The 12376-nt window shown below is 34.9% G+C and overlaps 1 protein-coding gene across 3 annotated transcripts in view; it reads right to left on the bottom strand.

Annotated features, from left to right (window-relative positions):
- Nucleotides 1-745: 745 nt before the first annotated feature.
- Nucleotides 746-12376, bottom strand: part of fkbp15b (FKBP prolyl isomerase family member 15b) — a 34783-nt gene continuing 23152 nt past the window's right edge. For 2 of the 3 annotated variants that reach the window (XM_073818695.1, XM_073818696.1), the window contains 4 exons: nucleotides 10583-10690; nucleotides 9811-10472; nucleotides 6580-6700; nucleotides 746-1314 (listed from right to left, as the gene is read on the bottom strand). In XM_073818695.1, the coding sequence (XP_073674796.1) occupies nucleotides 1237-1314; nucleotides 6580-6700; nucleotides 9811-10472; nucleotides 10583-10690 (969 nt within the window). In that variant the 3' untranslated portion in view covers nucleotides 746-1236. The remainder of the gene's footprint in view (nucleotides 1315-6579; nucleotides 6701-9810; nucleotides 10473-10582; nucleotides 10691-12376) is intronic. The other variant, XM_073818697.1, reaches the window with a different exon arrangement.

The following is a 12376-nucleotide window of genomic DNA, read 5'->3' as shown; positions in this document are numbered from 1 at the left end:
AATTACGACTTTACTTCTCATAAGTTTATCTCATAATTCTGAGTTTGTATCTCACAATTCTGACGTTTTCCCCCTCAGAATTCTGACTTTACATCTCACAAGTTTATATCTCACAATTCTGACTTTTTCCCCTGAGCTATAAACTCAGAATTGCAAGAAAAAAAAAGAGATAAAAGGAGCAATTAGGTGTTTATGTCATGAGGGGAAAAAAGCTTCCATATTATACAGAACTAGTTTTAACTTGAGTGTTGTGATTTTAGAATTCCGTGTCATGCACAAATAACTGAAAAAACACTCAACACACGAGTACAACAGTCAGATATGTCCACCTAGCTCATATTTACATTTTTAAAAGATGCAATGGAATGCAAAAACATGTTCTTTGTGAATGATTTGTTGATAAAGGTTTTTGTCTGCAAACAGTTGTACAGTTTCATATCAGGGAAAAGAGGAAGCAGCTGAATTAGCAAAATCCCCATTTTGCTTATGTTTTATAAATGAGACATTATATAGATGTATTTGTGGTGAAGGTGATAAAGGCAGAATGATAGACGACGAACCACTGAATTATTAAAACTCAGTGCACACATTGTGCATTGATTCCTTCAATGGTCTGTTGTTCCTTACTGTAACTGACAAAGATCACTACTTACCTGTTATTGATGTATTTGACTGGTAACATTGTGTTCACACAGTTTTCCCTCTTTTAAAGTATGAACTGATAAAGACATCAGTTACACTAAAAAAAACTGTGACAGACAGTCTGCCTCGTTTCTTTATTAATACGCAACTGGTTGCTGTTAGTATGAAATATTAAGAACGGAGACAGCAAGCTGAATCACACAATCAAAACCCTGTGTTAAAGATGGGAACGTTACATAAATTAAGATAAAAAAAATCAACCGTTTTTATGATTTACAGTATTTGTTGATTTAAAGATTTTTTTTGCTGTATGTGCAATAAATCAGTTCATAAGCTGCAGTCGATCCATACTGCGATAAAGAGATTTCATTCAAATGCTTTTTAAGGTTTTGGGCAAGAAATTACTCTGTTCTTTGATCACAGAAAATACTGAAATGTTTCCAGAAGCATCTCAACACACTAATCAAAGTCGATGTCCAGTGTGCTCCAGCACACAAATATCATTTCCTCCTGTCAGAGATCGTCTGGCCTTGCTGCCAGCAGTCGTCTGACGTCAGGCACTGGTTTTTCAACACTAGATTGAGGAGGGTGACATCAGCCCAGCCAGTCCAGATCATCATCGTCACTGTCATCACCAAACAGGGGGGCGGGAGGAGGACGTCCTTTCAGACTCTGAGGACATTCACAGAAGAGCATCAATCAGCTCACTGTTAATTTTAGTTACTGAGCAAAAAAATAGACTAGTAATCTCTGCCACTGTTTTCCTATTATTGATTAAACAAACACCTCACACTAGTGCAGCTCCCAAAACTTACACTATTGGTTCAACAGAACCACACAGTGACAATTCAGTTACAATTCTTTTGTTCCCCCTCACAATTACATCTCGCAAGTTTCTCTCGTAATTCAGAGTTTATATCTCGCAATTCTGACTTTTTTTTTCTCAGAATTCCTACTTTACCTCTCGCAAGTTTAAATCATGGAATTCTTAGTATATGTCAATTCTGAGTTTATATCTCACAAATCTTACTTTTTTCCCCCCTCAGAATTCCGACTTTACATCCTGTAAGCTTGTAAGTTTCTCTCATAATTCTAAGTTTATATCTCACAAATCTGACTTTTTTTCCCCATCAGAATTCTGACTTTACATCTCTCAAGTTTATCTCGTAATTCAGAGTTTATATCTCACAATTCTGACTTTTTTTCTCCTCAGAATTCCTACTTTACATCTCGCAAGTTTAAATCACGGAATTCTTAGTATATGTCAATTCTGAGTTTATATCTTACGAATCTGACTTTTTCCCCTCAGAATTCTGACTTTACGTCTCTCAAGTTTATCTCGTAATTCTAAGTTTATATCCCACAATTCTGACTTTTTTCTCCTCAGAATTCCTACTTTACCTCTCGCAAGTTTAAATCATGGAATTCTTAGTATATGTCAATTCTGAGTTTATATCTCACAAATCTTACTTTTTTTTCCCCCCTCAGAATTCTGACTTTACATCCTGTAAGCTTGTAAGTTTCTCTCGTAATTCTAAGTTTATATCTCACAAATCTGACTTTTTTTCCCCATCAGAATTCTGACTTTACATCTCTCAAGTTTCTCTCGTTATTCTGAGTTTATATCTCACAAATCGGACTTTTTTTCCCCATCAGAATCCTGACTTTACACCTCTCAAGTTTCTCTCGTTATTCTGAGTTTATATCTCACAAATCTGACTTTTTTTCCTCATCAGAATTCTGACTTTACATCTCTCAAGTTTCTCTCGTTATTCTGAGTTTATATCTCACAAACCTGACTTTTTTCCCCATCAGAATTTCCGACTTTACATCTCTCAAGTTTCTCTCGTTATTCTGAGTTTATATCTCACAAACCTGACTTTTTTCCCCATCAGAATTTCCGACTTTACATCTCTCAAGTTTCTCTCGTTATTCTGAGTTTATATCTCACAAACCTGACTTTTTTCCCCATCAGAATTTCCGACTTTACATCTCTCAAGTTTCTCTCGTAATTCAGAGTTTATATCTCACAATTCTGACTTTTTTTTTCTCCTTAGAATTCCTACTTTACATCTCGCAGGTTTAAATCATGAAATTCTTAGTTTATATGTCAATACTATGTTTATATCTCACAAATCTGGCTTTTTTGCCTCAGAATTCTGACTTTACATCTTGCAAATTTATCACGTAATTCAGTTTATATCTCACAATTCTGACTTTTTTTTTTCTCCTTAGAATTCCTATTTTACATCTGGCAAGTTTAAATCATGGAATTCTTAGTTTGTCAATTCTAAGTTTATATCTCACAAATCTGACTTTTTCCCTCAGAATTCCAACTTTACATTTTGCAAGTTTAAATCATGGAATTCTTAGTTTGTCTCGTAATTCTGAGTTTATATCTCACAAATCTGACTTTTTCTCCCTTCAGAATTCCAACTTTACATCTCTAAAGTTTCTCTCGTAATTCAAAGTTTATATTTTACAGTTCTGACTTTTTTCTCAGAATTCCGAGTTTACATTTCACAAGTTTATATCTCGGAATGTTTAGTTTATCTAGTAATTCTGAATTTATATCTCATAATAATGACTTTTTGTCCGTTCAAATTTTCAGTTTACATCTCCCAAGTTTATATCTAACAATTTTGAATTTATATCTCACAGTTCTTACTTTTTCACCTCAGAATTCCCACTTTACATCTCACAAGTTTAAATCATGGAATTCTTAGTTTATATGTCAATTCTGAGGTTGTATCGCCCAAATCTGTTTTTTTTCTCCTCAGAATTCCGACTTTACATCTTGCAAGTTTATCTCGTAATTCTGAGTTTATATCTCACAATTCTGACTTTTTTTCTCCTCAGAATTCCAACTTTACATTTCGCAAGTTTATATCTTGGAATTCTAAGTTTATATGTCAATCCTGAGTTTATATCTCACAAATCTGACTTTTTTCCCCTTCAGAAATCTGACTTTACATCTCTCAAGTTTATCTCGTAATTCTAAGTTTATATCTCACAATTCTGACTTTTTTTTCTCCTCAGAATTCCTACTTTACATCTCACAAGTTTAAATCATGGAATTCTTAGTTTATGTCAGTTCTGAGTTTAAATCTCACAAATCTGACTTTTTCCCCCTTCAGAATTCCAACTTTACATCTCTAAAGTTTCTCTTGTAATTCAAAGTTTATATTTTACAGTTCTGACTTTTTTCTCAGAATTCTGAGTTTACATTTCACAAGTTTATATCTCGGAATGTTTAGTTTATCTAGTAATTCTGAATTTATATCTCATAATTCTGACTTTTTGTCCGTTCAAATTTTCAGTTTACATCTCCCAAGTTTATATCTAACAATTTTGAATTTATATCTCACAGTTCTTACTTTTTCACCTCAGAATTCCCACTTTACATCTCACAAGTTTAAATCATGGAATTCTTAGTTTATATGTCAATTCTGAGTTTATATCGCCCAAATCTGCTTTTTTTCTCCTCAGAATACCGACTTTACATCTTGCAAGTTTATCTCGTAATTCTGAGTTTATATCTCACAATTCTGACTTTTTTCCTCCTCAGAATTCCAACTTTACATTTCGCAAGTTTATATCTTGGAATTCTAAGTTTATATGTCAATCCTCAGTTTATATCTCACAAATCTGACTTTTTTCCCCTTCAGAAATCTGACTTTACATCTCTCAAGTTTATCTCGTAATTCTAAGTTTATATCTCACAATTCTGACATTTTTTCTCCTCAGAATTCCTACTTTACATCTCACAAGTTTAAATCATGGAATTCTTAGTTTATGTCAATTCTGAGTTTATATCTTACAAATCTGACTTTTTCCCCTCAGAAATCTGACTTTACGTCTCTCAAGTTTATCTCGTAATTCTAAGTTTATATCCCACAATTCTGACTTTTTTCTCCTCAGAATTCCTACTTTACCTCTCGCAAGTTTAAATCATGGAATTCTTAGTATATGTCAATTCTGAGTTTATATCTCACAAATCTTACTTTTTTCCCCCCTCAGAATTCCGACTTTACATCCTGTAAGCTTGTAAGTTTCTCTCGTAATTCTAAGTTTATATCTCACAAATCTGACTTTTTTTCCCCATCAGAATTCTGACTTTACATCTCTCAAGTTTATCTTGTAATTCAGAGTTTATATCTCACAATTCTGACTTTTTTTCTCCTCAGAATTCCTACTTTACCTCTCGCAAGTTTAAATCATGGAATTCTTAGTATATGTCAATTCCAGTGGTGGAGGAAGTACTTAAGTTTAGTACTTAAGTAAAAGTACAACTACCCTGCAAAATATATACTTAAGTAAAAGTATAATTACTACATCAACATCTTACTTAAGTAAAAGTCCTAAGTACATACTTTTAAATTTACTTTAAAGTATTTTTTTAAGTAAAAGTATTTTAAGTAAAATGTTTGAAACAAATATTATACTGGTGTGATATTTTTGTTATGTTGACATCCGTTTTTCTATAAGTCATAGCACCATGTCATAGCAAGTTAGTAACTTAAATATTAATAACTAGCATTGCATGTCTTACCTCTATATGTTTCTTCAAATTTGAAGGGGAGTTTTTAAACGCTAACAATTCTTTGCGTTGAGGTAGGCACTTGACACATTGAAAACGCCAGGAGTCATTCTTTGAACCTTTAAATTCAAATAACTTGCTTAAATAAGGCCAGGGGTGTCTCTCAGAATCAGAGATACAGGGCACAGGCTCAAGCTCAGTCGACGTTGTTGGCTCTTCGTCCGTGTCCTTTTCTTCGATTTACATCAGTTCCGCTTGTGTTGTTTCAAAACGGGCGCTCACTATTTTTCGGCTTGAGTTCTTTGACCAATCAGATCTCCAATCTGTTTCAACGTGCATTGGCTAGCAACGCCAAAACGTCAGTCGACCAAAAAAATTTTATGCAAGATTCGGAAGGATGTAACGACACGCATTTTAATAATGTAGTGGAGTACAAAGTACAGATAATTGCTGAAAAATCTACTTGAGTAAAAGTAAAAGTATGCATTATTTTTTTTACTTAAGTAAAGTATAGATACGTAAAAATTTACTTAAGTACAGTAACGAAGTACAAATACTTCGTTACATTCCACCACTGGTCAATTCTGAGTTTATATCTCACAAATCTGACCTTTTTCCCCCCTCAGAATTCCGACTTTACATCCTGTAAGCTTGTAAGTTTATCTCGTAATTCTGAGTTTATATCTCACAAACCTGACTTTTTTCCCCATCAGAATTCCGACTTTACATCTCTCAAGTTTCTCTCGTAATTCTGAGTTTATATCTCACAATTCTGACTTTCCCCCTCAGAATTCCAACTTTACATCTTGCAAGTTTATATCTTGGAATTATAAGTTTATATCTCACAGTTCTGACTTTTTTCTCAGAATTCCGAGTTTACATTTCACAAGTTTGAGTTTATATCTAGCAATTTTGAATTTATATCTCCCAGTTCTTACTTTTCCCCTTAGAATTCTGACTTTACATCTTGCAAGTCTCTCTCGTAATTCAGAGTTTCAATTCTGACAATTCTGACTTTCCCCCCCACAGAATTCTAACTCTGCCACTGTTTTCCTATCATTGGTCTAACAAACACCTCACACTAGTCCGGCCCCCAAACTCACACTATTGGTTCAACAGAACCACACAGTGACAATTCAATTTCAATTCTTGTACAGTTCACTATATTAAGCAACAAACAGGGGGAATGTCAATATTAGAAGACAATCTAGACCTTTAATGACTAATGTGAATCACACATAGTTAATCATTAATTAGGTTAATTGTACATTTTTAAAAATGATTGTCTACAAAGAACATTGTGTTTTAGTTTTCACTGACAATCATATAATTGCTTTGTGAGAATGAAGAGCAGAAGATGGCTGTGGACTGTGTGTGTGAGAGAGATCCCTGCTCACCAGCTCCTCCTCCTCTTCATCGGCCGCTGTGGCTGCAGGTGTGGATGTGGGGGGCTGGGAAGGGGTGGGACTCTGGAAAAATGGTTCCTCTCCATTTTCCTCTTCTACCCTCTCAGACGGACTGAGAGAATAGCAGGATGAGCACAGATGAGACGAGAGACAGAGAGAAACAGGACAGAGCGTCTGGATGACACACATGCTCACATTGAGGGTAAAAGCAGGGGTTCTGTTAGTTGATAATCTTAAATTAATTTAGTGTTATACAGTCATGAGACGATTTCTTAGGTTTACCAACAATCATGAAAATGATTGAATTAGATAAACTGTAGCAATGGGATGTGAACAAACAAATTTAATTATTCGCAAGACCACTTGCTGTGAAATCTACTTTGTGACTGTTTCCTGTTTGCACTGCCTAGCACTTGAGGGAAAGACACCGTTTATCTTTTTTCACATAGGAAAGAATCATTTATTACATGAATAAATTCAGTCATTTACTCACTTTCATTTCAATCTAAACTTGTTTGACTTTATTTCTTAAGTGAAACACAGAAAGGAGATATAGTTGAAGTCAAAAATGTACATACACCTTGCAGAATCTGCAAAATGTTAATTATTTTACCAAAATAAGAGGGATCATACAAAATGCATGTTATTTATTTATTTATTTGACCTGAATAAGATATTTCACATAAAAGCCAATTACATATAGTCCACAAGAGAAAATAATAGTTGAATTTATAAAAATGAGCCCGTTCAAAAGTTGACATACACTTGATTCTTATTAATACCTAAATGGTCCACAGCTGTTTTTTTTGTTTTGTTTTTTTGTTTAGTGATGGTTGTTCATGAGTCATTTGTTTGTCCTGAACAGTTAAACTACCTGTCCTTCAGGTCACACAATTTTTTAGGCTTTTCAGCATTTTTGTGTATTTGAACCCTTTTCAACAATGACTGTATGATTTTGAGATCCATCTTTTCACACTGAGGACAACTGAGGGACTCATATGCAACTATTACAGAAGGTTCAAACGCTCACTGATGCTTCAGAAGAAAAAACGATGCATTAAGAGCTGGGGGTTAAAACTTTTGAACAGAATGAAGGTGTGTAAATTTTTTTAGATTTTGCCTAAATATATATATTTTTTCGTTTAGTACTGCCCTTCAGAATCTACAATAAAAAATGTTTTTAGAGAAGACAAAATAAGTTCAATTTACCCTGATCTTCAAATTCAAAAAGTTTTCACCCCCCAGCTTTTAATGCATTGTTTCCTTCTGAAGCATCAAAAGTTTTCATACACCTTGCATAATCTGCAAAATGTTAATTATTTTACCAAAATAAGAGGCATCATATAAATATGTGATGTATCATACATCTTCATTCTGCTCAAAAGTTTTCAACCTCCGGCTCTGAATGCATCGTTTTTCCTTCTGAAGCATCAGTGAGCGTTTGAACCTTCTGTAATAGTTGCATATGAGTCCCTCAGTTGTCCTCAGTGTGAAAAGATGGATCTCAAAATCATACAGTCATTGTTGAAAAGGGTTCAAATACACAAAAATGCTGAAAAGCCTAAAAAATTGTGTGACCTGAAGGACAGGTAGTTTAACTGTTCAGGACAAACAAATGACTCATGAACAACTATCACTAAAAAAAAAAAAAAAAAAAACAGCTGTGGACCATTTAGGTATTAATAAGAATCAAGTGTATGTCAACTTTTGAACGGGCTCATTTTTATAAATTCAACTATTATTTTCTCTTGTGAACTATATGTAAACCAGTGGCGGCTGGTCCATAGGGGGCGCTGGGGCGCCGCCCCACCTCAAGTTAGCCAAGGAAGAAGACTATTAACATGTTAAAAATAAGTTTAATACATATTGCAAAATAATTACGAAATTGCATTATTTTGACATACTATTCGACTGGTAGTTATGTTAGCACCTGTTAAAAATTAAAAAAATCTAAACTGTTTTTCGTTTGTTTGTGTATGCGGGACGCCGGCCAAATGGGTGTCTATTAGGTCTGTAAATTTTTGAAACGCATGTGACTTGAGGCTGAGCTCTGATTGGCTTGTTTCAGATTGTCCTCGGGGCGCAGAGCACAGCGCCCCAGACCCTCCCACTTTAGATCTTAGCCAATCAATCTTGTTTTTTTTTTATTTTGTTCTCATGTGATTGGACCGTTCTCGACTGTCAAATATGTGCAATATCTTTTCCGAGATTAAAGTAAATTTGATTTTATCTTTCACAAGCCGTTCAAATGAAGAAAAAAATAAATAAAATAAACTTACGATTCATGGAGCTTGGATAGAGTTTGCTTGCTAGATGCCATGTAAGTCATGCCTTTTATTGTTTTCATTGTTTGTTATTTCAAAGTCCTGTCACCGAAGCGTTGTGGGCAACTAACTTGCACAGAAAGTAACGTTAACTGTAACAATGCAGTTTAACTCAATCGTCGGGGTACAAGCAAGGGTTCATGTAGATGTCTTTTTTCAAGTAAATTGTGAGTGTTTATGTTAGTATTATTATAAGCACAATATTAAAATAGATATATATAATATAGTGTTCCTTCTTTAATTGGACATACAAATATATTGTCAATAGCATTATAATAACTTATTATATTGGACTATAACTTTATGAAAATTAATTTATATACAATGTTTTATTACAAATCAATTTATTTTCTCTGTCTTTGAGATTTATCCTGTGGCTCCCTCGTGTGGATAACATTAGTATTATGGCCTTTATCTCTGAATCACATTAATATAAATGGCTAATATTTTTTGGGATGATTACAAATGTTTAATGATTACTTTACTGATAATAAAGCCCGTATTAACAGTGTGATTCATTTTGTGTGCGCCCCCCTAAAAATTTTTAGCACCAGCCGCCACTGATGTAAACATCTTTTATGTGAAATATCTCATACAGGTCAGTACTAAATAAGACATTTTGCAGATTCTGCAAGGTGTATGTAAACTTTTGACCTCAACTGTAACTAAAGCTAAAAAGTTAATAAAGAACTATATAAACATTCAAAATGAAAATATAAAAATATAAACTAATTTAAAATAATAGTATCTCAAATATCGTAAAATAACAGTTGTGTGATGTGAAGGTGAGTAAATGCTGATTTTTACTTTTTGGTTTACCCTCTTTAAACGACCTGGGAAATGAATTTCATGTTGTAATAGTGAAGCACATTCAGCATGTTAGCGGTTGAGTACGTACCTGGAGAGCACTGCCGATGTATCGCTGGACTCGTCCTGTACAGCAGGAGGAGGTGGTGGTGGGTTCTTGGGAGGTCCACCTAATGTTATAGGTGTGCTTTCTGGTTCATCTAGAGGTGCTTTAATGCTCTCATCAATCACTTTCACTTCCGGTGTAGGGCTAATGTCCTCAGGGGGCTCTGTGGTCACTTCCTGTTTAAACATGTCACTTTCAGTCTCTTCTTCATGTTTAGTTACTGCACTTTCAGTCTGTTCTTCGTGTTTAGTTTCAGCGGTGCTTTCTCTGATCTCCTGATCTTTCACATTGTGTTCTGCGACTTTCACTTCCTTCTCTTCCACAACTTTCTCTTCACTCTTTTCTTCTACAACTTCCTGTTCACTTGTGTCTTCTTTTCTTTCAAGCTCCTCTGTTTCTTCTGTCTTCTCCTCCTCTGCTGAAACATCTTTCTTCTCTACTTGCAACTGTCCATCTTCTTCCTGCCCTGCAGGATCTGGCTCTCTCTGCTCCTCTTCTTCCTCTCTCTGTCCGTTCATATGCACCTCACGTGTAGGCTGCGCGTCAGTCTCTCTCTCCTCTTCGTTCTCCTCCTCTTCCTCCTCTTCTTTTTCACTGTGTTCAGATGAAGATCTTTCCTTTTTGGTGAGCAGCTGCAGTGTGACATTCTGCGATTGAAGGGAAAAACACACTATGTGACTATTTTTTTCTGCAGAATAAAGTGGTTTCAGATTCTGAGCACAAAGCTCACATTGTGTCAGACAGAGATTTGCCAGACCTTGATAGTGCTGACCAGCACTCGGAGTACAGCACTTCCTGTGTAGGTCTCATTCATATCAAACTCTCCTCTGAGAGACTGAAACACTCCATTCATCACACGCTTGACCTGAAAATAAACACAGCTCAGCTTAGAAAGAGTGATTCATCATGACTATGCTGACTATATGATGCAAATCAAAACATTCATTTTTTTAATAAAAAACGCAATTAAACAGTAATTGTAATTTTAAGAATTTAAAACTATTATTAAACTAGAATTTTAACTATTTTCTATTTTAATGCATTGTAATTTATTCCTAAAGCAGAATTTTCAGCATCATTACTCTAGTCTTCAGTGACATGATTAGGGGTTCAAGTGCATAGCGCTAAAACTCTATTGTAATTGTCAGATTGGCCAAGGATCAGCAATCTCCATGTAAAACTGACCGTGCAGACCGAACCGTAAGTCGTAGAGACTTGAAACTTGGAGAGATGGTAGTACTCCCATCGTCTACAATGTCACCAAGGCTCGTCCCAATTAGCCTGACGGGGGCGCTACAGTGATCAAAAGCACGAAATCGCTCATAACGCCTAAACCGTCAGTCACAGGCTCAAGTGTCTTAAAATTTACGGGTATTTAGCATTTTTTTGAAAAACCTAGTTTTGCGAAACAGTCCTAGGTTTTCGCCCGATCGGATCCAAACCAGTGCAGGAAGATTCTCTGGAGTGTGAATATCAATAATTATCAAAAAAAAGTTAAACTTTCGACTCGCTGTCACAAAGGGACGCCAAAAACATTCAAAAGCAGCAGGGCCGTCTTTACTAAAACAGCTATAACTTTTAAATGAAATAAGATATCTTTGAGCTTGGCCATTTGGTGTTGTTATAAGTTGAAAACACAAGGTCTTGGCCCAAAGTGCTGCAAATGGCTATAAGGACATTAAAAAACATGGTTGCCATAGACAGATGAACTTAGTACCTATTAGACCAGTTTAACGGAAGTCTATCAGAATGAAACTTAGTGGGCCTGTTTGACCCAGGGCCCCAAAGGTCTGTGAGAAATCTGAAAGAAATCAGCCACAATCAGCCATATAGACCTCCTAGTTCCGAACGACTTTACCTCTGGAATCAATGCTATCAAACTGTTTGTTAAATATTTGTGAAGATGTAAAAACCTACTTTTGCAAACTAGTCCTAGGTTTTTTACTCAATCTGGAAAAAAAACACTGCAGTACTATTCTCTGGACTCTCTATGTCAATAATTATTATTTAAAAAAATTAAATTTACCCTTTGGGAAGCTATAATGTGGTAGTTTAGAAAAGGGACCTGTCCAAATATGCCCAAAAGCCTATAAAGCCTAAATGAAAACTTAAAACTTCACAAACCCTGGTGAGCACTGGTGATTTTGAAGTTTTATAGAGATCGGACTACAGTTGGCAAAACATTAAACATTAAAATACATCATATGTCTATGGCAAATTACCTGTTTTGCCAAAAATTATTTTTTCAAAGGTGATTACAGGCTTGCTAGATAATATGTTATGTCTTTTTTCTTATGAGCTTAAAGCGCTTGAACCCCAGTAATCACTACTTGCAGCTATATTTCTTATTATTATCAATGTTGAAAACAGTTTAGCTGCTTCATATTTTTGTAAAAACCATATTAAACCATGAAACCAAATAAAAATGGCAAAAGAACAGCATTTATTTTAAATAAAAATCTTTTGTAAATGTCTTAACCATCACTTTTGGTCTTTGCTAAATATACATTTAGATTTAGTCATTTGGCAGACGCTTTTATCCAAAGCGACT

Source organism: Garra rufa, chromosome 15, assembly GCF_049309525.1.
Source record: "Garra rufa chromosome 15, GarRuf1.0, whole genome shotgun sequence".
In the NCBI taxonomy this organism is placed as follows: Eukaryota; Metazoa; Chordata; class Actinopteri; order Cypriniformes; family Cyprinidae; genus Garra; species Garra rufa.
Note: the sequence above shows the minus strand (reverse complement) of the source record. Positions and strands in the feature narration are given on the sequence as shown.